Source organism: Gorilla gorilla, chromosome 5, assembly GCF_029281585.2.
Source record: "Gorilla gorilla gorilla isolate KB3781 chromosome 5, NHGRI_mGorGor1-v2.1_pri, whole genome shotgun sequence".
In the NCBI taxonomy this organism is placed as follows: domain Eukaryota; kingdom Metazoa; phylum Chordata; class Mammalia; order Primates; family Hominidae; genus Gorilla; species Gorilla gorilla.
This window is the reverse complement of record NC_073229.2, coordinates 20,788,803-20,815,875: the sequence shown is the minus strand read 5'-3', so window position 1 is coordinate 20,815,875 and position 27,073 is coordinate 20,788,803. Positions and strand designations below refer to the sequence as shown.

The window sequence follows — 27,073 nt, the reverse complement described above, 5'->3', positions numbered from 1 at the left end:
TTTTTATGTCTTTATTTATTTGAGTTATGTATTCATAATATATTTTCACCAGCATCAAAATACAGAATACCTATTTTTTTCATGCTAATTATGAGCAAGTGGCCACATATGTGTTTTGGTTGGTTGCATTACTTTCTCAAGGCTACAAAAGCAGGACCATGCAGGATCTAGAAGACTTGCTGTCCATTTTTGTGGTATAATCTCTAGATGGCACATGCTCCCACTTCTGGCTACAGGATGGGTTGTCAGATAAAACATTCTTTCGAATAAGAAAAACAATTAAGCATTGAAAATGTGAGAACAAGAAAACATAAGATAAAAATAGAATTCACCAGCCTGTTTTATGAAATATCTGTTTAACTCGTTGAATTTAAAGGTAGCAGTTTACCATATTCCATCCTGTCTGGACTGTACTACATTTAGGATGAGAAGTCAGCAAAGTAGTAGTAACTAGCTGTATCACTTATTCTAGTTTTGAACTCTAGGCCATTTGTGAAGAAAACCGGAAAACTGCTTCATGTTTCAAGCCTAGAATCAATCATTAACCCGTTTGGAAAAACTTCAAAAATTTATTTTTAAAAAGCCTTATAACCTACAAGTTGAAAGAATAGCACAGCCAGTCTCTGCATACCCTTCCTCTGCCTTCAGTAGTTTTTAACATTTTGCCCATTTTGCCACGTTTGTGTGTAAGCTTTTTTTTTTGCTGAATTATTTGAAAGTAGATTGCAGACATCACGACGCTTCACCCCAAATGTTTCAGCACGCACCTCCTGGGGACAAAGGCATTCTCTGATGTAACCACAGTGGCAGCACCACACCCGAAAAATGTATCACTGGTATTCAATAGGGCCACCTCATATCCAGCCACTAGCTGTGGCACCCTGGGATTATGTCAGCCCTGCCCTGCTGCTTGGGCACTGAGCCCTGTCCCTGCCCTGTCCCTGCCCCATCCAGAACTAATAGTGTGACTTGGTGCACCATCATGTCCAGAGACGGAGCCTGCTGCCTTCACCCACCAGCTCAAACCGCTGGATCCAGTGTCTTCCCGATGAATATCTGTGTCTGCCCTTCCCCATCCCTGTGGGCCAGCACCACAGCTAGTCTAGTCGGCTGCCTCTTGATGGCGACCTACGCCACGCTGCAGCTGACCATGGATATTTGAAAGGGGCAAGTGAAGATGTTAATCATTGAGATGGCTTGGATTTGTGTCCCTGCCCGAATCTCCTGTTGAATTGTAATCCTCAGTGTTGGAGGAGGGGCCTTGTGGGAGGTGACTGGATCATGGGGGCAGATGGTGACTGGATCATGGGGGCAGATGTCCCCCTTGCTGTTCTTGTGTCGGCGAGTGAGTTCTCGCGAGATCTGGTTGTTTGAAAGTGTGTAGCACCTCCCCCTTCGCTCTCTTCCTCTTTTTCCTGTCATGTGAAACATGCCTGTTTCCCCTTTGCTTTCTGCCATGATTATAAGTTTCCTGAGGCCTCCCCAGCCATGCTTCCCGTACAGTCTTCGGAACTGTGAGTCAATTAAACCTCCTTTCTTCATAAATTACCCAGTCTCAGGTAGTTATTTACAGCAATCCCAGAACGGACTAATAACAACCATACATAATATGTCTGGCCACTGACATTTCCAACCTGTTCTTTGCACAGAATATTGCCGAGAAAAATGGCTTTCAGCAACACCCACGAGCTTGAATGTCATTAATATTTATTTCGGAAGAGAGCAGCTCATAAAAGCAAAGTGCCTTTGAGCTTCTCAGTAAAGTAGAGAGGCAATGCTTCGGTTGGATGGAGATCACATTATTAAAGGCGGTAAGGGAGTGGGCTGCCTGACCCTCATTTCTCTCGCTTACTTAGTCCTTCAACCTAGACCTGTCTCTTGCAACAGGGAAAGGAGAGCAAGTTCTTTAATTCTCTGTGGCCCTCTGCAGAGACCATCACAGGACGGAGCACAATAAGCAAAGAAGCCACACCAAGATGAATAGACCTTGTGACCCAGAGTCATGCCGGCCCTGGGCCTTGTCCTTGCCAGTCGCAGGGCCGGGGACTGGCAAGGACTCTGCAGAGCCCTTTGCCTATCAGGGGAGTGGGTGGGTTGCTCAGATCCTGGCGTTTCTCGAGGGGCACAGGGCTCATGTGAACAAGGAGGAGTACTCACTCCTTGCTGCGAGAACAAAAAGCCTGGGAGAAAAGGAAAAGGCAGGGGAGTGAATAAAAATAGAAACAGGCTCAGTGCTCTGACAGGCAAGATCCTCAATGAATCGGGCCCTTCAGTGAGTGGAAATATCTCATTTGAACTAGAATCCCACGGATAAGCTTTGGGGCTGTTTTCGCCACATTAACGCCCTGACAAAGGCCTGCACTATTGTTGATGCAGGAAATGAGAGGCGCTGGCTGGATTCCCCCTTCCTCCCTATTTATGCAGACGGTCCTGGAGGCTGTGTGGTGGTTACCTAGGAAACAGCTTGGATGTGAAACTTCAGAAAATGTGCTGTCAGGCAGCAGGGGATGCGATTGCTGATTTTTTGCTGGCATTGTGTGATGCCAGGCCATTTTATTAACCTCTCTGAACCAGCTTCCTCACATGTAAGCAGGAGATAATATCTACCTCTTTGTGTGTGTGTGTGTGTGTGTGTGTGTGTGTGTGTGTGTGTAGCACCATAGCTGGTTGTAGAACCCAGAAGACGTTCAATGTAGATGTTTTCCCCTTCTCTTCTACCCATCTCACAAGCTTGCTGCACTTAACAGGCACCACTGAATAAATAGGATATAGATATGATATAGAAACAGCTTTGGCAATGAACGAGAAGTTTATTGAATTTGTGTAACTGGAATTACATTTAAAGCGTAATAAGGAAGTTCCTTATATGGTGCTAGATGATCCATCTTTTGTAAATTGAAAGTCATTTAAGATACAAATACTTCTAATTCGTCACTTTGGTAAGCTTAAAAATTTTTAAATGTAGGCCGGGCGCCGTGGCTCACGCCTGTAATCCCAGCACTTTGGGAGGCCGAGGTGGGTGGATCACGAGGTCAGGAGATCGAGACCATCCTGTCTAACACAGTGAAACACCGTCTCTAAAAATCAAAAAAAAAAAAAAAAAAAAAATTAGCCGGGCTGGTGGCGGGCGCCTGTAGTCCCAGCTACTCATGAGGCTGAGACAGGAGAATGGCGTGAACCCGGAAGGCGGAACTTGCAGTGAGCTGAGATTGCGCCACTGCACTCCAGCCTGGGCCACAGAATGAGGCTCCATCTCAAAAAAAAAAAGTTAAATGTAATAGTCTGGATGTTCTTTGAATAAGCACAGCCACACAGTAAGTGTTGAGGGGCCTCATAACAAACACTCCTTTTGGAGTTGAGACCCAAAAGAGAGATGGGTGTGGGAGTCACATCTAGCAATAGCGAAATGCCTGCATAATCGCCGATGAAATCCATGTTACCGAGTTGGGCAGCAACAATAGGCCTTTCAATGTCACCCTCCTACCCCCGAACTGGAGAGACTTCACACGCCCCCCACAGACAGTGCTGGGTGACTGTGGCCCCTGCCGGCCTCAGCACTGAGCTCCCGGATCCGGCTTTTGCTGCACGGCGCGGGAGCCCCGAGCACACGCTGTCTGCAGGCCGACCGCGGTGAGGGTCAGCAGTATAACTAGAGGTTGTTGACCAAGTGAGCATTAAAGATTTCAAAGAAGTCAAAACTAGAAGCTTCCAGTTTAACAAAGCAGATGTTACATGGACTACAGACTCCCCCTTCATATTCTCCCAGCTGCTGGGAGTTGGGGCCACTGCTGGCCCTCAGAGAGCCCCTCTCTTAGAGTCGTCTTCAGCTAAAGTGAGCAGCCCACCGACAGTCACAGCCCCTCCTCAGGGACGGCTTAGGGCAAGTGCTGGGCACTGGGGGATAGTACAAAGGTTTAGTTCCCTTGCCTCAGTTTGGGGCATCTCTGAGGGTCGTCTGAGCTCCAGAGACACTTGGGACAGACCGAGACAGTTCCTGGGAATGCACCACCTGACTCCTGGCATCCCCAGTCCTCCATTCGTCATTCTCTGACATGTTTCACATGCAAATCTCCTTCTGAGTCTGTTTCCCCAGGAACCAACCTGAAACAATTCATTTCAAAGTAACTACATCATGTGTTCAGATTATAAGAAGGTGATGGACTTCATCACATAGAACTGTATCTGGAAACTCATGTTCTTTGGTCATTTTTCTTGATACATGATCATGTTTCTCATTTTAAAAATTATTCTTGGCCGGTTGTGGTGGCTCACGCCTGTCATCCCAGCACTTTGGGATGCCAAGGTGGGCAGATCACCTGAGGTCAGGAGTTTGAGACCAGCCTGGCTAGCATGATGAAACCCTGTCTCTACTAAAAATACAAAAAAAATTAGCCAGGCATGGTGGCGGGCGCCTGTCATCCCAGCTACTGGGGAGGCTGAGGCTCAGGAGAATTGCTTGAACCCTGGAGGCAGAGGTTGTAGTGAGCCAAGATCGCGCCATTGCACTCCAGCCTGGGCAACAAGAGCCAAAACTCTGTCTAAAAACAAACAAAAAAAAAAATGAGAAAAATTATTCTCTGCGGAATTCCTATCTGTCCGATGTTGGACCTCCAGCCCAGTCCTCATTTTCTTTTTTCTTTTTTTTTTGAAACAGCGTCTTGCTCTGTAGCCCAGGCTAGACTGCAGTGCCATGATCTTGGCTCACTGCAACCTCTGCCTCCGAGGTTCAAGTGATTCTCGTGCCTCAGCCTCCCGAGTGGCTGGGATTACAGGCGTGCACCACCATGCCCGGCTAAGTTTTTGTATTTTTAGTAGAGACGGGGATTCACCATACTGGTCAGGCTGGTCTCCAACTCCTGACCTCAGGTGATCCACCCTCCTTGACCTCCCAAAGTGTTGGCATTACAGGCGTGAGCCACCGCACCCGGCCAGTCCTCATTTTCTTATCAGTTCTCTCCTGTTTGCCATCTCCTTCTCTTCTTACTGCACTTTCTAGGAGACTCACTTGACCTATTTTCCAAGGTCTCCATGTGTTCATTAGTGTTTTTATATAGTTCTCAAGAACTTTTCTTTATTCTCCAAACTGTATTTTTTACATCTTCCTATTCTTATTTCATGGATTCTCTATCATCTCTTCTCTGAGGAAATTCATGAGGTTTTCAAAGATGTTCTCTTCCCTCTACATAATTTCCTCTATGCTTCTGTTTTTACCCCTGTTTGCTTGTTTGGATATATATATATATACCCAAAATATATATATATACCCAAAATATATATATATATATATACCCAAAATATATATATACATATACCCAAAATATATATATACCCAAAATTTATATATATACCATATATATATACCATATATATATACCATATATATACACCATATATATATACCATATATATACACCATATATATATACCATATATATACACCATATATATATACCATATATATACCCCATATATAAATACACCATATATATACCCCATATATATACACCACATATATATACACCATATATACACCATATATATACCATATATATACACCATATATATATACCATATATATACACGATATATACACCATATATATACACACCATATATATACACCATATATATACACACCATATATATACACCATATATATACACACCATATATATATACCATATATATATACACCATATATATACCATATATATATACACCATATATATATACCATATATATACACCAAATATATATACCATATATATACACCAAATATATATACCATATATGTACACCAAATATATATACCATATATGTACACCAAATATATATACCATATATATATACACCATATATATACCATATATATATACACACCATACATATATACCATATATATACACCATATATATACCATATATATATATACACCATATATATATACCCCATATATATACCATATATATATACCCCATATATATACCATATATATACCCCATATATATACCATATATATACACCATATATATACCATATATATACACCATATATATACCATATATATACACCATATATATATACCATATATATATATACCATATATATACCATATATATACACCATATATATATACCATATATATACCATATATATACACCATATATATATACCATATATATACCCCATATATATATACCCCATATATATACCCCATATATATACACCATATATATATACACCATATATATACCATATATATACCCCATATATATACTATATATATACCCCATATATATATACTATATATACCCCATATATATAATATACATATATACCCCATATATATACCATATATATACCCCATATATATACCATATATATATATACACCATATATATACCATATATACATACACCATATATATACCATATATATACCATATATATATACCATATATATACCATATATATACACCATATATATACCATATATACACACCATATATATACCATATATATACACACCATATATATACCATATATATATACCATATATATACCATATATATACACCATATATATACACCATATATATACACCATATATATACACCATATAAATACACCATATATATACCATATATATACACACCATATATATACCATATATATACACACCATATATATACCATATATATACACACCATATATATATACCATATATATACACCATATATGTACCGTATATATATACACCATATAGATACCGTATATATACACCATATATATACCGTATATATACACCATATATATACCGTATATATACCATATATACACCGTATATATACCATATATACACCGTATATATACACCATATATATACCGTATATATACACCATATATATACCGTATATATACACCATATATATACGGTATATATACCATATATACACCATATATATACACCATATATATATACCATATATATACACACCATATATATACACCATATATATACACACCATATATATACACCATATATACACACCATATATATATACACCATATATATACACACCATATATATACACCATATATATACACGCCATATATATACACACCATATATATACGCCATATATACACACACCATATATATATGCCATATATATATACCATATATATACACCATATATATACACCATACATATATACACCATATATATATACCATATATATATACACCATATATATACACCATATATATACACACCATATATATGTACACCATATATATACCATGTATATATACACCATATATATACACCATATATGTATATACACCATATATATACACACCATATATGTACACCATATATATACACACCATATATATGTACACCATATATATACCATATATACACCATATATACCACATATATATACACCACATATATATACCATATATATACACCACATATATATACCATATATATACACCATATATATACCATATATATATACACCATATATATACCATATATATATCCACCATATATATACCATATATATCCACCATATATATATACCATATATATATATACACCATATATATACCATATATATACACACACCATATATATACACCATATATATACCATATATATATACACCATATATATACACACCATATATACACCATATATATACCATATATATATACACCATATATATACCATATATATGTACACCATATATATATACCATATATATGTACACCATATATATACACCATATATATGTACACCATATATATACACCATATATATGTACACCATATATATACACCATATATATGTACACCATATATATATACACACCATATATATGTACACCATATATATATACACACCATATATATGTACACCATATATATATACACACCATATATATACACCATATATATATACACACCATATATATACACCATATATATATACACACCATATATATACACCATATAAATACACACCATATATATATACACACCATATAATATATACACCATATATATATATATGTTTTTATTTTATTTATTTATTTTTTTGAGATGGAATCTCTCTGTTGCCCAGGCTGGAGTGCAATGGCACGGTCTTGACTTAGTGTAACGTCCACCTCCCAGTTTCAAGCAATTCTCCTGCCTCAGCCTCCTGAGTAGCAGGGACTACAGGCGCATGCCACCACACCTGACTTATTTTTGTATTTTTAGTAGAGATAGGGTTTCACCCTGTTGGCCAGACTGGTCTACCCTATGATGTCAGGCTCTGTTCATTCTGTTTCTGGAGAATTCTGACTGATGCCTACACCTTTGAAAGGTGACTCTGCCACTCTGTCAGTCAAGAGCTGGAGCCTGTTTCTCTATCTCTTCAACCTAGGTTTGACCACATGATTTGCTTTGGCAGATGGAACATTAGCAGCTGGGGACCTTTCTGCCACCACAAAAGCCTAGATTATCCTGATGGATGATGGAAGACACGTGGCTGTTGTTCCAGCTGACATCAAGCCAACCACTGGACAAGATAGGAAAGCTCTCCTAGAACACGAAGGCCCGAATGAACTGGCCCAGAGAGGAGAAACTGCTCAGCCAAACTGCCAAGCTGTGATTAACAAAGGCTTCATCTTAATCCACCTGATTTTGGGGTGGTTTGTTACACAGCGAACGCTAACTGATACAGTCATTATCATTAGGTCTTTCTTGAGCTGATCATACTCCCCAGCGTAGAATACGCCAATGTCCTGCTCCTTATTCCTGGCTGCCAGCATTGTAAGAGCTGAGTGGAAGGCTGGGGTTTTCAGCACTCAATATGTAAGTATTCCCTTCATTTTCTAAGCAAGTTAGGGCAATTTATGAAGCTTTAGAGGGCACACGGTGTCCACATAGAAGACTGCCCTCATTTCTGACATCAAGTACAAGTTTGGAGGGTTCCCAAAACCACCCTCAGCTTCAACAATTTGCTAGAAGGACTCACAGAACTCACTGAACGCTGTTGTACTCACAGTTATGGTTTATTACAGGGAATAGAATACAGCTTAAAATCAGCCAAGGGAGGAGACACATGAGGTGGAGACTAAGAGGGGCCCAAATGCAAAGGTTCAGGTTGTCCTTTCCCGGTGGGGTCCTACACACTGTTAACTCCGCCCTCACCAGCATTGATGTGTGACAACATGCCCAGAGCATCACCAACCAGGAAAGCCCACCTGAGCCTTTGGGGTCCAGAGTTTTTATCCGGGCTTGACCACACACCGCCCACATGGCTGGCCTTTACTGCCCAGCCCCTCCTGGAGGCAGGGCTGATACCTTTCATCTCCAGTCCCTGGGAGATTGGAACTGATAGCATGTGGCACAAAGCATGTGTCATGAATCACATTGTTAGGCTGTCTGGTGGCTAACCCCCACAAAGCAAAGACACTCCAGTTAGTCAGGACATTCCAGGGGCCTAGAGATCGCCTCCTAGGAGCCAATGGCAAAGGCTGGACCTCTCTTTGGGCAAAATCAATTTTTCACTACATAAACTACCCTCTGGCATTTGGCCAAGGCTTTCTTATACAGCAAAACAATCATCTTTGTTTACGCATCTATAGTTAGTGTAGTGATTATTAGACACATAGAGCAATAGTGGGCAACTCATCTGTCCTATAAAGCCATTACATACATTTTCATATTTTTATACTGTTAATAATTTGATTACTCTTTTCCTCCCTTGATCTGCGGTTATTTGTACCTTCTGATAAATTTATAGTGAGCTATTTAGCATAGAAATTAGGTAATAGTCAGCTAAACCCAGTTCTTCCTCAGGCCAGTCATTTTATTACAACCTGAAGAGAAGTTTTAACTCAATCTCTCAATATATTTGATCATCAATATCAGCATTATTCTAAGACTTGTTTACATAAGGCAGTTGACTCTTATTGGTAATGAGGCCAGTATTACATCACATCACAGTATGGTAACCTGAAAAATAAATGCCAAAAGATATCATCACATTACCAGAGTCCTACTTAGTCATTATCAATTACTCGAGTTTCATCATATCGTATGACCAAAATGTCCATCAATCATCAATCAAATGACCATCAATCATTATATCATATGACCAAAATGTCTCCTGAGTGCTAACACTCAGGTTTGCAGACTTTCATTCGACATGGTCAGGTTCCAAAAGCACATGCAGTCTCAGCAATCCATAGCTCTACCTTTTCAGGCATCAGGTATATAACTGTGGTAAGAGACAGTATCAGCCAGGAGCGGTGACTCACACCTATAATTCCAGCGCTTTGGGAGGCCAGTGGGTGGGTCACTCGAGGTCAGGAGTTTGAGACCAGTCTGGCCAACATGATGAAACCCCGTCTCTACTAATAATACAAAAATTAGCCAGGCATGGTGGTGCATGCCTGTAATCCCAGCTACTTGGGAGGCCAAGGCAGGAGAATCGCTTGAATCCAGGAGGCAGAGGTTACAGTGACCCAAGATCACACCATTGCACTGCAGCCTGGGCAACAAGAGTGAAACTCTGTCTAAAAAAAAACAAAACAAACAAAAAAAGAGACAATATCATCTCTCGCTCGGAGTCTTTCTTGAAGCGCCAAAGTAAATATCAGATCTCCCTCATGGCATAAACCATTTATTCATCCCTTTGCTCTTAGCTGCCTTTCCCCTTCTCTCTATTTATCATTTTATTTTTTCCAGTGTTTCCATCTTTGGAAAGGACGTTAGGTTTGGCCACTATGCCGGTATAGACTGCCAGAAGCAAGCATGGCGAAGCAAGGACTTCTCCCCCAGTCCTTTCCCACTCATATAGGATAGGGGCACACAGGCACAGAACTAGTGAGCTCTCCCAACAACCAGGTAACACAGCTGCATTCAACACTAACCCCAATTTTGCCAGACAGGGTGAAGGCACAGCCCACACCATCAGGCCCCCAGGAATTCTGACACAAAGCTTTAAAGGCCTGGTTCTAGCTTCTTGCTTAGGGATCGTCCCTCCTTCTGGCACCTACCATTGCTGCCATGATCCTGGAGCCGCTGCATCAGGTAGGAAAAACGGAAGGTGAAGTGACATAAGGAAGAACTGTGTGGTCACATTAGCATCCCCCCATCCCTGCCTCCCCAGATCCCATAGAAAAGTCAAGGACTGTGTCCAGTGTGCACTCTCTTGGGCCCCTCTTGTGGAGTGTGTGCATGAAGGCGTGTGAGCCAGCCCTTCCCACCTTTATCACCCTGTTTTAGACAACACATGTTTCAATTGCCTGTTCCACTTCTCTATCAAACTTTTATTCTGAGGGTTAAAGTGTGTTCCAAAGAAATGTAATTGCCTGATCGGTTCATCCTGCCTTCTGGCCAGAAAAGCCAATGCACTGAGAACAGCAGCTTTTTTGCAATAGAAAAAGTTTAACGGCTGGGCGCAGTGGCTCATGCCTGTAATCCCAGCACTTAGGGAGGCCAAGGCAGATGTATCACCTGAGGTCAGGAGTTCAAGACCAGCCTGGCCAACATGGTGAAACCCCGTCTCTACTAAAACTACAAAAAAATTAGCCGGGCGTGGTGGCGGGTGACTGTAATCCTAGTTACTCAGGAGGCTGAGGCAGGAGAATCGCTTGAACCTGGGAAGCAGAGGTTGCAGTGAGCCAAGATTGTGCCACTGCACTCCAGCCAGGTCAACAAGAGCAAGACTCCATCTCAAATAAATAAATAAATAAATAAAAGAGTTTAACTATCACAGGGCTGGCCAAAAGAAAAGAGTTGACTATTCAAATCACTCTCCTCAAAAATTCAGATACTAGGGTTTTTAAAGGATAATTTGGCAGGGAGGGGGCTAGGGAACGGAGAATGCTGATTGGTTGGGTTGAGGATAAAATCACAGGGGGTTGAAGCTGTCTTCCTGCTGCTCTTGAGTTCCTGGGTGGGATCACAAAACTAGTTGAGCCAGTTTCCCATTCTGGATGGTGCCAGCTGGTTCATCAGGATGCAGAGTTTTGAACACCCGTCTTGGGTTTGACAATAGTGATGTTATCTATAGGAGCAATTGGGAAGGTTATGACTCTTATGCCCTCTAGAACAATGGCTGGTTATGGTTTCAGTATGCCTACATGTTAGCAGAGTTCAGACCCCTTCCTAATCTTAATCTGCGGCCTTTCATTAGTGTTAAAAAAGCAATTTGATGCTTGAACAAGGAAAGGTGTAGTTTTGGAAAGGGCTATTATCTGCTTGCTTTAACGTTAACCTATGAACTAAATTCCTCTCTAGGTTAGCTTAGCCGATGCCCAGGAATGAACAAGGACAGCTTAGAGGTTAGAAGCCAGACAGAGTCAGCTATGTCAGATTTCTCTTACTGTCATAATTTTGCAAATGCAGTTTCAGTGTGATTCAGTAGTCTAAATTGGGGCAATATTTTCAATTCTAGTCCTTTTGCAGTATTTTGAACATCTGCATCTACCACTGGTCAACACCCAGTCCAGAGCAGGGGCCTGTTCCTGTCAGGATCCATTTGTAGACCCCAGGGACCATCAGCATCAGACCAACTTGGCAGCTCCGTGCAGGGCCTTGCCCTGGAGAATCTGCCCCACAACCATCCGCAGTCTCTGCTTCTCTTGCTGGCTGACTGAGCAGCTGGTATTGTGTGCCTCAGAGAGCACAAGAGGAACATGTGTGGATTCAGCCATGTCTATACTGCAGCATCCCCACTGCCCCCATCCACTCCTTCCATGAACCCAGGTGGCCACCCAAGCAAGTGCACAGGATACCCACTTGCCAATTCCAACCACTTTCTCATCCTGGAAGGGGGTTCTGATGGGTGCTGACGTGTCCTACACTTCAACGTAGCCCTCACATTCTCCTAGTAATTTCCACAAGGCTGTGCCCCATATGGGCATCCCTTTAAGAGGCCAGCTTTCCATTGCCACCTGGCTTAGTCTATGGCCAGGCCATTGGCTACTGCCCATGAGTCGGCAAAAACTCAAACAGAGGGGCAAACGGCATGCATCTCAGCCCACTGAGCTGATTTGTTTGTACCTTGTTCAATCAGAATGGCGCCTTCCAAATAGGATGCTGTCTGCTCACATTGGAACTGCCATCCATAAACCAAGTAGCTCTTTGTTGATCAATAAAAGTTGTTTATAGGGTAACACTCAACTGGTTATAGGGCCCAGCAGCTCCTCGGGTGGTTCCAAAGTGAATGCTAGGGGAGAAGAGGCTCCTTGCTCACAAGTGTCTCCTCCTTGCATTCCCCTGGTACCATGATCCTGCATAAACCAATTCCATTTTACTGTGGAGCTTTTCTGAGCACTCTTTTCTCCATTAGAGTGTTTCTCTGGCATTGTCCAAGACATTCTGCATATTTCAGGTTTTAAGATCAGTTTATGTCCTTCGGTCATAGGGCAGTTTCAATCAATGTCCAGTAGAAGGCGAGTAAGTAATTGCCTTTTGAATGGAATTTTCCTAGTCCAAAATCCCAGCAGTCCTCACTGGGTGGCTCTCAGAGGCTACTGCCATAAGTTCCAGCCTGCCCTCCACACAGGCACATTGCACAGATAATCTGTCTCCATCATTACTCTAGTAAAATTAACAACCTGCATGGGCTCAGGTAATCTTCTTGATTCCTGTTTTTGGCATGTTCAGCCAATATTGGCTGAAGGGTAGATTTACATGCTTAATGTTTTATAATACTAGGTGAGGGAAGCAGTCCCCAGTCAGACTCAATATCCATCCGCTTAATAAACTCAGGTAAAGGAGATACCACCACTTCACATAAAGTCCATTCAGACATTCCAAATTTCACCCAAACTTTCACTTAATTTCTTCAGTATTTCATTCCCATATCCTCTCAATCTAACTATAGCCCCTTAGAGCTTCAACAGCTTTTGGAATCACAGTGCATGGGCCTCCTGTGTCGTGGAGTCCTAGAAATGTCTCCTCTTCACCTGCTGACCATTTACCCACGTGCATGCATACACCCTCAGCTCCCCAGCTGAAGATGGGGCCAAGGGACTCAGGCCCTTTTGTCAATCTTCATCTTGATTAGATTGTGAGACCATTGCCTCAGTGATTCAAAATCAGATTTCTCATTGTCATCCTTGCTTGCTGGCTTTTAAAATTCCTCCAAACTATGAAGCAGAGTTTGTTTAAAGTGAATAAAGCAGATTTATTTAAAGCCCTTCACAGCCGGGCACGGTGGCTCACGCCTATAATCCCTGCACTTTGGGAGGCCGAGACAGGCAGATCACCTGAGGTCAAGAGTTCAAGACCAGCCTGGTCAACGTGGTGAAACCCCATCTCTACCAAAAATACAAAAATTAGCCGAGCACGGTGGCGGATGCCTGTAATTCTAGCTACTTGGAAGGCTGAGGCAGGAAAATCGCTTGAATCCAGGAGGCAGAGGTTGCAGTGAGCCAAGATCATGCCACTGCACTCCAGCCTGGGCGACAGAGCAAGACTCTGTCTCAAAAAAAAAAAAAAAAGAACCTTCACTGCTGGGGGACAAGCAGGGGCTCCCATCAGTCCCTACAGTTTCTGAGAGTGCTGCATTAGGCTTTTGTCTTCACTCCATCAAGGTCTGCTGTATTCATTCCATTAATAACCACTGAAAGATTTCTGCCCTGCTGGGATGAGTCCCTTGACTTTCTCCTCTGTCCTTCCCCCATTCCCCTGCACATTTTAGCTATTGGTTGCATCTGCTTAACTGTTCCCTCTGGTAGCAGCACTGACGTTAGTGGCTCTAGCTTGGACCCACCTGAATCCAAGCTTAGGACAGCCTTAGGATCCATCCCAATACTCTTACTTTTATTTTAGTTATTACAGATAACAATAACCAAGAGATTGGTACTAGCTTGTTCCTTGTTACTTTTCATTTCCTTATATATCCACTACCAGCTCCTCAGAATTGGAGCTGTTATTTCTAAATTCCTTTGGTAACTTCTGCCTCCAGCAACTAATTGCAGCACAGCATTATTTCCATACCGCTGGCAACCCTGTGGCCATCCAGTAATCAAAGGTTCATCACCTCCAACCTTTTAATCACCCCCAGCCCTTTCCTCCTTCTTCCTCTCAAATCACATGTTTCAGTGAGTCAGGGTGGGGCTAGTGAATCCCACCTATGACACCAACTGTGAAGTGTTTTGGCGACCTGTAATGTCAGAGGGACCAGTCATTAAGACCACTGTTGCTTCTGAAATCAATTGCAAATACAAGGGTCTCCAAGATCAGCCTTAGGTTTGATAATTTACTACAAGGAGTCACAGAACTTAACTGAAATCTATTATACTTACAGTAATGATTTTTTTTTACATGGAAAGGATACAAATCAAAACCAACCAAGGGAAAAGTGCCTACAGTGAAGTCCAGGGGAGTCAAATGTAGTTTTTTTTGTGGAGTCAGGGCATATTACTTTCCCAATATCAACATATGACAACACACATGGAGTGTTACTGACCAGTGAAGCTCACATAAGCTTTGTTGTTCACAGTTTTTACTGTGGTTTGGGTGCATGTTTGTGGATGTCCTAGACTAGACATCCAAATTCCATCATTTTCACAGGCAGCTACCCCTGGAGTGCCTCTTGATTCTAGGGGTGCACAAGACAGGCATGGCCTACCCTCAGGAGGACTGACCCAGGGAGAAGGGTTCATCAGGTATTGGAAGTGGATTCAGGGCAATCTAAGAACGATATTCAAGCACCATAATATTTGGAACGTGATCTAGAACAGGAGTGCAAGCTTTGAGTGAACATGACCTCTTTGATCTACAAATTGTCTCCTGTGGGAAGGGGGCTGGACAGGAAAGGAAAAAGCATGCCTGCTGGTTGGAATAGATCCTGTTATTTAGCTAATCCTCTTAGTGATTTTCAAATCTTTAATTAGCCCGCCTTCTCTTCTTGTCTTAACTACTACTAGATTATCACTGATTTAAGTTTTTCAGGCACTAGACAATCCAAAAGATCTACAAAAACTTTACATCTACAAGCCAAGGCACTGAATCTCAGCCCCAGAAAGAGAGTGTGACCTTCCTTCCTCATCAGGATCCCAAGAAGCCGTAGAACAAGAGGCTAAGAGGTTGGAAGGACACTGGAAAGGCTTCATGCTGCTGTAGGTTGTGGATGGACAAGCTTTGTGTCTGGAGCTGCTGTAGTGGGCCACTCAGTTAGTTCACCCAGGCTCCCACATTCTCCATGCTCTGTTTCAGGAAACAACTAGAACTGTGGACAGTCTTACCAAAGACACTAACATCATCACCAGAGAATTAAAGAAATCCAGTGAGTGGCCCACAACAATTGGCTGGCATAGGACATGATCCTAGCTTCCCACAGGGCACTTGGGATTGTGCAGTCGGAAGTGATTGATGTGCATATGTTTCCACAGACCTCTCTGATGTCTATGCTGTCACCAAAAATATTCAGACTGCAAACCAGGAAATGCATTGAATTGCCACCATTGTCCTTATACTTCCGTTTAAGGACACTCCAGGCCCAACGTCTCAAGGCCTTTTAGGCTAGCTTCCTTCAAACCTCAAATCTTGGTTGCTGTCTAATTTAACCTTTAACCCTTTTACCATTTGCCCTGAGAACACTTGCCAGCAGCACTTCCAGCTGCAGCATTTACCCAAAGATACCTTTGCCAGGAAAGACCTTGCTTTTATTATTACTTTTGCATTTCTCTATCATATTGACATTGGAAACAAAAGACATCATTCTATATATAGCATTCTGTTTTTAGTGCTGGTAGTTCCATTTACAAAATATAGTAATTCTTGATCACTGAAAATGTCAGAGCCTAGAAAACGGAGCATTCCTATGCGTGATGTTAATATCATTAAACAGTTGTTGGCCAAAGACTCATGTGATGAATCCAATTTTTCTAAAATAAATAGCTCAGATGATTCAGATGATTCTGATATTAGGTCTGTTTAGAAATAAAACTTCAAAAACAGTTTTTATATTTTACTTCCACATTGAAAATCAGTCAGATTTGCTTTGGCCTCAAAGAATGTGTTCATGTAAAATTAAATGAGCACTAGCAGCCAGCTGTCCTTTTTTTTTCTAAATGGGAAAAGGGTTAATAATTATTATTTTAAACATATGCTAGGTATACCTCTCTTGAATGCTGATCTCGAAGACTCTCTAACACCTGTCATTCTAGAACACAGTCAGCAGATGACACAGCTAGATCTTCCGGGCCATTGAGAACATGAAGGCCAGCGCACCCCTGAGACCAAATTGAACCCGCCTCAACCTTACAGTGAAGCTTATTCCATCCCTAATAGCATTGAATACAGTGACGGCTATTCCATCCCTAATAGCATTGAATACAGTGAAGGCTATTCCATCCCTAATAGCATTGAATACAGTGAAGGTTATTCCATCCCTAATAGCATTGAATACAGTGAAGGTTATTCCATCCCTAATAGCATTCAATACAGTGACAGCTATTCCATCCCTAATAGCATTGAATACAGTGAAGGCTATTCCATCCCTAATAGCATTGAATACAGTGACGGCTATTCCATCCCTAATAGCATTGAATACAGTGAAGGCTATTCCATCCCTAATAGCATTGAATACAGTGAAGGTTATTCCATCCCTAATAGCATTGAATACAGTGAAGCTTATTCCATCCCTAATAGCATTGAATACAGTGACAGCTATTCCATCCCTAATAGCATTGAATACAGTGAAGCTTATTCCATCCCTAATAGCATTGAATACAGTGACGGCTATTCCATCCCTAATAGCACTGAATACAGTGAAGCTTATTCCATCCCTAATAGCATTGAATACAGTGAAGGTTATTCCATCCCTAATAGCATTGAATACAGTGAAGCTTATTCCATCCCTAATAGCATTGAATACAGTGAAGGCTATTCCATCCCTAATAGCATTGAATACAGTGAAGGTTATTCCATCCCTAATAGCATTGAATACAGTGAAGCTTATTCCATCCCTAATAGCATTGAATACAGTGAAGCTTATTCCATCCCTAATAGCATTGAATACAGTGAAGCTTATTCCATCCCTAATAGCATTGAATACAGTGACGGCTATTCCATCCCTAATAGCATTGAATACAGTGAAGGCTATTCCATCCCTAATAGCATTGAATACAGTGAAGGCTATTCCATCCCTAATAGCATTGAATACAGTGAAGCTTATTCCATCCCTAATAGCATTGAATACAGTGAAGGCTATTCCATCCCTAATAGCATTGAATACAGTGAAGCTTATTCCATCCCTAATAACATTGAATACAGTGACGGCTATTCCATCCCTAATAGCATTGAATACAGTGAAGGCTATTCCATCCCTAATAGCATTGAATACAGTGAAGGTTATTCCATCCCTAATAGCATTGAATACAGTGACGGCTATTCCATCCCTAATAGCATTGAATACAGTGAAGGTTATTCCATCCCTAATAGCATTGAATACAGTGACGGCTATTCCATCCCTAATAGCATTGAATACAGTGAAGGTTATTCCATCCCTAACAGCATTGAATACAGTGATGGCTATTCCATCCCTAATAGCATTGAATACAGTGACAGCTATTCCATCCCTAATAGCATTGAATACAGTGAAGGTTATTCCATCCCTAATAGCATTGAATACAGTGACGGCTATTCCATCCCTAATAGCATTGAATACAGTGAAGGTTATTCCATCCCTAATAGCATTGAATACAGTGAAGGTTATTCCATCCCTAATAGCATTGAATACAGTGACCCCTATTCCATCCCTAATAGCATTGAATACAGTGAAGGTTATTCCATCCCTAACAGCATTGAATACAGTGATGGCTATTCCATCCCTAATAGCATTGAATACAGTGACAGCTATTCCATCCCTAATAGCATTGAATACAGTGAAGGTTATTCCATCCCTAATAGCATTGAATACAGTGACGGCTATTCCATCCCTAATAGCATTGAATAGAGTGAAGGTTATTCCATCCCTAATAGCATTGAATACAGTGAAGGCTATTCCATCCCTAATAGCATTGAATACAGTGAAGGCTATTCCATCCCTAATAGCATTGAATACAGTGAAGGTTATTCCATCCCTAATAGCATTGAATACAGTGACAGCTATTCCATCCCTAATAGCATTGAATACAGTGAAGGCTATTCCATCCCTAATAGCATTGAATACAGTGACAGCTATTCCATCCCTAATAGCATTGAATACAGTGAAGCTTATTCCATCCCTAATAGCATTGAATACAGTGATGGCTATTCCATCCCTAATAGCATTGAATACAGTGAAGGCTATTGCATCCCTAATAGCATTGAATACAGTGAAGGCTATTCCATCCCTAATAGCATTGAATACAGTGAAGGCTATTCCATCCCTAACAGCATTGAATACAGTGAAGTCTATTCCATCCCTAATAGCATTGAATACAGTGAAGGTTATTCCATCCCTAATAGCATTGAATACAGTGAAGGCTATTCCATCCCTAACAGCATTGAATACAGTGAAGGTTATTCCATCCCTAATAGCATTGAATACAGTGAAGGCTATTCCATCCCTAATAGCATTGAATACAGTGAAGGCTATTCCATCCCTAACAGCACTGAATACAGTGAAGGTTATTCCATCCCTAATAGCATTGAATACAGTGACGGCTATTCCATCCCTAATAGCACTGAATACAGTGAAGGCTATTCCATCCCTAATAGCATTGAATACAGTGAAGGCTATTCCATCCCTAATAGCACTGAATACAGTGAAGGCTATTCCATCCCTAATAGCATTGAATACAGTGAAGGCTATTCCATCCCTAATAGCATTGAATACAGTGAAGGCTATTCCATCCCTAACAGCATTGAATACAGTGAAGGTTATTCCATCCCTAATAGCATTGAATACAGTGAAGGCTATTCCATCCCTAATAGCATTGAATACAGTGAAGGCTATTCCATCCCTAATAGCATTGAATACAGTGACGGCTATTCCATCCCTAATAGCATTGAATACAGTGAAGGCTATTCCATCCCTAATAGCATTGAAGGACAGATTTTGTGTGTCGGAAACAATGAGAGAATAACCACGGGCTCACAGTTGCCAATTTTTTACCAACGACTTTGGCTTGACCAAACTTCAATTGGGCTTTTACCCATAAATCCCTAAATGTTGCCTTTCACGCAAGCACTCAGAGGCGCACTGTCTTCCTGAAAGGCTCAGTTGCACAATCAGCTGAGTGTAGAGAAAAATATTTCCTGTTGAAAAGACCTGATTTTGCCACCTGTCTACCCATCCACTTGCCCTCCTCCATAACAAACCTTCTGCAAGTCCTGTTTACCCCACCCTACTAAAGAAAAGCTTTATCTAGTTGATTTTGGATTGACACAGGTTAATAAAACCAGAGCATTCTCTTTATTTCAATAGGCTTTTTGATTAGTTTCTTTTTTCCTTTTCTTTTTTTTTTTTTTTTTTTTGAGACAGAGTTTTCCTCTTGTTGCCCAGGCTGCAGTGCAATGGTGTGATCTCGGCTCACCACAATCTCCGCCTCCCGGGTTAAAGTGATTCGCCTGCCTCAGCCTCCTGAGTAGCTGAGATTACAAGCATGCGCCACCACACTCAGCTAATTTTGTTTTTTTAGTAGAGACGGGGTTTCTCCATGTTGGTCAGGCTGGTCTCAAACTCCCGACCTCAGGTGATCCTCCTCCCTTGGCCTCCCAAAATGCTGGGATTACAGGCGTGACCCACCGCGCCCGCCCTAGTTTCTTTTTATCTAAGTCTGGATTTCCATTTTTTTAAGAGACAGGGTCTCACCGTGTTGCCCAGGCTAGATTTGAACTCCTGGGCTCAAGCAACTCTCCCATCTCACCCTCCTGAAGAGTTGCAAGTCCAGTCAGGTGCCATCGCTCCCAGCTTGGATTTGTGTTTATCTGACCATAGGGTCATCTGACGCCCACAGGCGAGGGTGTCAGATAAATTGCCCTGCTCAGGCACTGTCTAGACATGATGACATATACCATGATGCTCTTGCTGCCCACCCCCAAGGCAGCAGGTGACAGCAGTGGGTGGAGGCTATAATTACATTACCAACCCCAGCAGGGGAGGCAGCAGCGGGTCTGGTGCATGGGTGGGGGTGGGCACCTGTACAAGGACGTGGTCTCTTTGAGAACCGCCATGTTGCCCACCCAACTCCCTCACCCCCTCCCTACTGCAAATTCACAATGCAGCCAGCGCCCTCACGATGGCCAGCTCCTTCCACTGCCGCCCAGGTGCCCTCCTAGGCTCCTGCTGCCCTTCGCCCAGTCCCTCCGGTGGTCAGTGCCAGCATGTAGATCGGTGGCTTAAACCTGCACTGTTGCAGGAGTGCCTGGGATCTGTGCCAAGAGAGCTTGATCCCTGGAGGCAGCCACAGAGTGGGTCCCCCTGTCCTTGGTCTTGCCACGACCCATCAATCATCCCGGATGCAGTGGCATTCAGCCCTGCCTGGGGTGACAGAGCCTCCCTATACCCCTTTCTCCACTTCTCTATTCTCCCCACCCACTCCCTAGAAGGGCATCTGCTGTGTCCCCTCCTCCTCCAGGGCCCCTCCCAGCCTTTCAGTCTGTCCCCATAATATGGCTGATGCTCTGCGGATTTTCAAGCCCTTCAGCAGCGGCTGCTGCAGGAAATAGGGGGTGCAGCTCTTTGCTCTCTGTCTAGCACTTACTAACTGTCTGACCACAAAAGCCCCTGTTCCAAGGACATGGGAGGAGGACAAGGCCATCCTTAGTGACATTCAGGATGCAGAGCCATGGTGTGGTTCTTTTTTCATTTCAGTTTCGGGAGGTAATCAGCGATGAGCATGGGATTGACCCCACAGGCAGTTACCATGGAGACAGTGACTTGCAGCTGGAGAGAATCAACGTGTCCTACAATGAGGCTGCTGGTGAGTAGCAGGATGTGTGTGCCCAGGAATCCTTGCTTTCCATGATGTGGGAGATGAAACGTCCTAGGAACATGCACGTGACAAAGGCATGCTTCTTGCATATTCATTTCAAATGCCAACTGCTGGAAAAACATGTTTTATGGTTTCCTAAGATTCCTGCCTGTTTTCTCGCTCTGTCGCCCAGGCTGGAGTGCAGTGGCACGATCTCGGCTCACTGCAAGCTCCGCCTCCCGGGTTCATGCCATTCTCCTGCCTCAGCCTCCCGAGTAGCTGGGACTACAGGTGCCTGCCACAACACCCGGCTAATTTTTTGTATTTTTAGTAGACATGGGGTTTCACCGTGTTAGCCAGGATGGTCTCGATCTTCTGACCTTGTGATCTGCCCGCCTCGGCCTCCCAAAGTGCTGGGATTATAGGCGTGAGCCACCGCGCCCGGCCAGGACCTCCTTTTTCTTAAAAGCAGAAAACATCCTCTTTTCCTTTTGTCTCAGATACTGGAATTGAATGCTGCTCTGACTCTCTCCCGGAGCCCAGGTCTAAGTCAGTTCTCATTCCCGGCAGGTAACAAATATGCACCTTGGGCCATCCTGGTGGATCTGGAGCCTGGAACTACAGACTCCATCAGGTCTGGACCCTTCGGCCAGATCTACAGGCCAGACAACTTCGTGTTCGGTATGTAGTCATGATCACTGGGAACTGGCCAAATGACACACCTTCTTCCTAAAAGCCCTGTGAAGCACAGTTCTTAGTGTTCGGTGCCAAGGTGACACTGTGTCCACGGCAGCCCTGAGTCCTGGCCTAGCTCCACGCAGTCCATGGACGGTCATGGCTCACAGATCAACGCCAGCCTGCAGAGGGCTGCTGCAGCCCTCCCATTGCAGAGCAGCCTCAGAGTGGAAGGAAGAAAGAGCAAGGAAAAGCTTCAAGCCAGGCTTCATAGGCTATAGGCAACTTGAAAGGACTTCAAAGAGCCAGGGGCCTTGGGAGGCCGAGGCGGGTGGATCACGAGGTCAGGAGATCAAGACCATCCTGGCTAATACGGTGAAACCCCGTCTGTACAAAAAATACAAAAAATTAGCTGGGCGTGGTGGCGGGTGCCTGTAGTCCCAGCTACTCGGGAGGCTGAGGCAGGAGAATGGCGTGAACCCGGGAGGTGGAGCTTGCAGTGAGCTGAGATCGCGCCGCTGTGCCACTGCACTCCAGTATGGGCGACAGAGCGAGACTCTGTCTCAAAAATACATACATACATACATACATACATAAAGAGCCAGGAGCCAAAAGCACAGGTTATGACCAGAGCTAGACAGATGCTGAGGCCAACTTCTCTCCTGGTCACACTGCCTTCACCTTGCCTGTTTAATTGTACTTGAGTATAAAGAGAATGCCTCTTATAAATGTATGTATTTCAAAACCAATTAAGTTTTCTAACCCTATCCTCTTCCTCAGTCAATGGCCTCAGATTTGCTAAACTTAATTCTAACTTTATTATGATCCCGAGGGTTTTTGAGGGTCACTACCATAGAAAAATATTTCTGGCCAGGTGCAGTGGCTCACACCTGTAATCCCAGCACTTTGGGAGGCCAAGGTGGGTGAATCACCTGAGGTCAGGAGTTTGGGACCAGCCTGGCCAACATGGTGAAACCCTGTCTCTACTAACAATATAAAAATTAGCTGGGCATGGTGGCAGATGCCTGTAATCCCAGCTACTAGGGAGGCTGAGGCAGGAGAATTGCTTGAGCCTGGGAGGCAGAGGTTGCAGGGAGCCGAGATGGAGATGCTGCACTCCAGCCTGGGCGACAGAGCACGACTCCGTCTCAAAAAAACAAAAAAGAAGAAGAAAAATATTTCTTTAGGTAAAAGAAGAGTATTCAAAAGAGAAGAATCTGCCAGTCTAAGACCAGTCCTACCTTCTCCTCCATAGTCAAAATGTTTTAGGCAGATGTTTTAGGCAGGCCAGAGCAGAGCCGGGAATAACTGGGCCAAGGGCCACTACACAGAGGGAGCCGAGCTGGTCGACTCGGTCCTGGATGTGGTGAGGAAGGAGTCAGAGAGCTGTGACTGTCTCCAGGGCTTCCAGCTGACCCACTCTCTGGGGGGCGGCACGGGGTCCGGGATGGGCACCCTGCTCATCAGCAAGATCCGGGAAGAGTACCCAGACCGCATCATGAACACCTTCAGCGTCATGCCCTCACCCAAGGTGTCAGACACGGTGGTGGAGCCCTACAACGCCACCCTCTCTGTCCACCAGCTGGTGGAAAACACAGATGAAACCTATTGCATTGACAACGAGGCCCTGTATGACATCTGCTTCCGCACCCTGAAGCTGACCACCCCCACCTACGGGGACCTCAACCACCTGGTGTCGGCCACCATGAGCGGGGTCACCACCTGCCTGCGCTTCCCGGGCCAGCTGAACGCAGACCTGTGCAAGCTGGCAGTGAACATGGTGCCCTTCCCTCGCCTGCACTTCTTCACGCCCGGCTTTGCACCCTTGACCAGCCGGGGCAGCCAGCAGTACCGGGAGCTCATGGTGCCCGAGCTCACCCAGCAGGTGACATGCCCTTGCCTAGCATCCATACACTGAGAGGAGTGGGGCGGGGAAAGTGAAATGTTCTTCAGCAGCTGCACAAAGAACCAGGACAGCTTCCTGTGAGTCACCAGTGTGATGAGGCTCTCCAGCGGTGACGTAATCAGACCTGCATCATCCCAGCCTTCAGACAAGAACAACTAAATGAGTGAGAGCATCTCTGGCCTTTGCATTCAGCTCTGAATCCAGTGCCTCTCTAGATTACAAAGTATTTAAAATCCTGCTTCATGGTGGGTCCAGAGAGGGACTGGAAATGCTTAGCTAGTGAGGAGAGCACTGCTGCAGCATGAAAATGACAGGAATCTGAATGGCAGCTACAGAAGACAGACGTGTCAGCTAAGGGGACACAGCAGGGCCAATGGCTGAAGGCCACTGTGAGTAGATACAAGGACTTTCCCATCAAAATTCTTTGTAGCAGACACTGTTGGACCCACCCTGTGCCTTTGGCCATTGTTTTTCTCAGACCTGCTGATGGCTTCTTACTGAAAAAAACTGTGACCCGCCCCAGGGGTCATTTGTGCAGCAAGGTAAACCTCTTTCTGGAGGCTAAATAGCCAGCTCCCCTCCACTCAGGTGGGGCAATGCAGAGTGAAGTTCTGCCTTGTCTCTGACAGATGCCCCTGGGTTGAACCCTTGCCACCTGCAGCAGTAACCTGTTCTGAGGCAGCCCCTTGGCTTCCTTCTCTTTCCTGGCTCTGTACCCCACAGCACTTCCAACGCTTCCCAGGACAGACACTGCCCTCATCAACTTCCACTCAGATCCTAGCCTCAAGGCGTGCTTTGGGGCACCTGACCTACATCACTCATCAAAGAAGAAATCGTGTACTAGTTTGCTATTTTAACAGGTTACCACAAAGTCAGCAGGTTAACACACCATGATCACCTTACAGTTTCCGTTGGTTGGGAGTCCAGCAGGTCTGGGAGGGCTGCACTCATCAGGAGCTCAGGGGCCTCTCCCATGCTTGCTCACGTGCTCAGCAGGGGCCAGGTCCTCACGGTCATAGGCCGAGGTTCCTGTTTTCTTGCTGGCCTTTGACCAGAGGCTGCTTCCTGCTCCTGGGGGCTGCCTTCTGTTCCCTGCCACATGGCCCCTCTCCATAGCAGGCTAGCGGATCCTTCAAGGTCATCAGGAGGGGGTCTCTACTGCTTCCAAACTCGAATATCCTGTCTGTCAATGGGTGGAGAAATCCTCTTCTTCAAAAGGGCTCATGTGATTAGGGGAGGCCAATGAGATCATCTCTATCTTAAGGTCAACTGACTTGGAAACTTAATTGCACCTGCAAAATCCTGTCACAGCAGTACCTAGATTTATGCTTGATTGAACAACCGGGAAAAGGTGAGTGTTGTAAAACAAAAATAAAATTCTAAGGCCCCCCCAACCATCTGAATGGAACCCTCCTCTCAGCCAAGGTCATTCAAAGTTAACCTGAAAAACTCATTCAGGCAATGATGGGAAGTGGGAGCTGGACATGTCTCTGCATTCCCTCCTCCCTTTTGGAAATGCTGATAGAACAGACTCTTAAAGTCTGATGAGAAACGTTTACAATCTATTCTCTCTGAAGCCTGCTACCTGAAGGCTTCATCTGCATGACAAAACCTTGGTCTCCACAATCCCTTATCATAACCCAGGCATTCCTTTCTATTGATAACTCTTTCTACCTATTGTCAGTCAGAAAACCTTTGAATCTATCTACGACTTGGAAGCCCCCCTCCCTCCAGTTGTCCTACCCTTCCAGACCAAACCAATGTATATCTTATATGTATTGATTGATGCCTTCTGTGTCCCTAAAATGTATAAAAGCAAACTGGACCCTGACCACCTTGGGCACATGTTCTCAAGACCTCCTGAGGACGGTATCATGGGCCATTAGTCACTCGTATTTGGCTCAGAATAAACCTCTTCAAATATTTTACAGAGTTTGACTCATTTTGCCAACAGTATATACCATGAGCCAGGTGAATCTTGGGCCACCTTAGAGTCCTGCCTACCCCAGAGTGGAAACAGCACAGCCTCTGGAACAAGATGAACCTGTGTTCCTAAAGTAAGTGTTTTTTTTTACTTCCTAGTTGTATGGCCTTGGGCAAGGATTTTAATCTCTCTGAGCCATACCTTCTTTGTCCAAAAAATGGTGATCATGGTAGCCACTTCAGAAGGCAATTATTATGAGGATTAAATGAAATGCACATGTAAATTACTTGTCACATATGTGTGCAATCACTGGCTCTGTAGGAGCACCTTGTCAAGGGAGGTGTTCAGGGATAGGCTATATAACTTCCCGTCAGGGATTCTGCAAAGAGAAACCGTGATAATCTTGGACTATCTTTTAATTTTTTTTTTTTTTTCCGAGACTGAGTCTCGATCTGTCGCCCAGGCTGGAATGCAGTGGCGCAATCTTGGCTCACAGCAAGCTCCGCCTCCCGGGTTCACGCCATTCTCCTGACTCAGCCTCCTGAGTAGCTGGGACTACAGACACCTGCCACCACACCTGGCTAATTTTTTGTATTTTTAGTGGAGATGGGGTTTCACTGTGTTAGCCAGGATGGTCTCGATCTTCTGA

The 27,073-nt window shown here is 43.7% G+C and overlaps 2 protein-coding genes across 3 annotated transcripts; both read left to right on the top strand.

Moving 5' to 3' along the window:
* Window positions 1-1,412: 1,412 nt before the first annotated feature.
* On the top strand, window positions 1,413-22,912 carry LOC101124719 (tubulin beta-4B chain-like). 2 transcript variants are annotated; one of them, XM_055390939.1, is made up of 4 exons: window positions 1,413-1,514; window positions 8,461-8,864; window positions 21,820-21,928; window positions 22,490-22,912. In XM_055390939.1, the coding sequence occupies exons 2-4, from the start codon at window positions 8,790-8,792 to the stop codon at window positions 22,606-22,608; spliced, it is 303 nt and encodes a 100-aa protein (XP_055246914.1). In that variant the 5' UTR covers window positions 1,413-1,514; window positions 8,461-8,789; the 3' UTR covers window positions 22,609-22,912. The 2 variants fall into 2 exon arrangements, with proteins under 2 accessions (XP_055246914.1, XP_055246913.1); XM_055390938.1 differs by having other exon boundaries at window positions 8,434-8,864.
* Window positions 22,744-26,424, top strand: LOC129534300 (tubulin beta chain-like). The gene is made up of 2 exons (XM_055390932.2): window positions 22,744-22,821; window positions 23,877-26,424. The coding sequence occupies exons 1-2, from the start codon at window positions 22,744-22,746 to the stop codon at window positions 24,510-24,512; spliced, it is 714 nt and encodes a 237-aa protein (XP_055246907.2). The 3' UTR covers window positions 24,513-26,424.
* The last annotated feature ends 649 nt before the right edge of the window (window positions 26,425-27,073 follow it).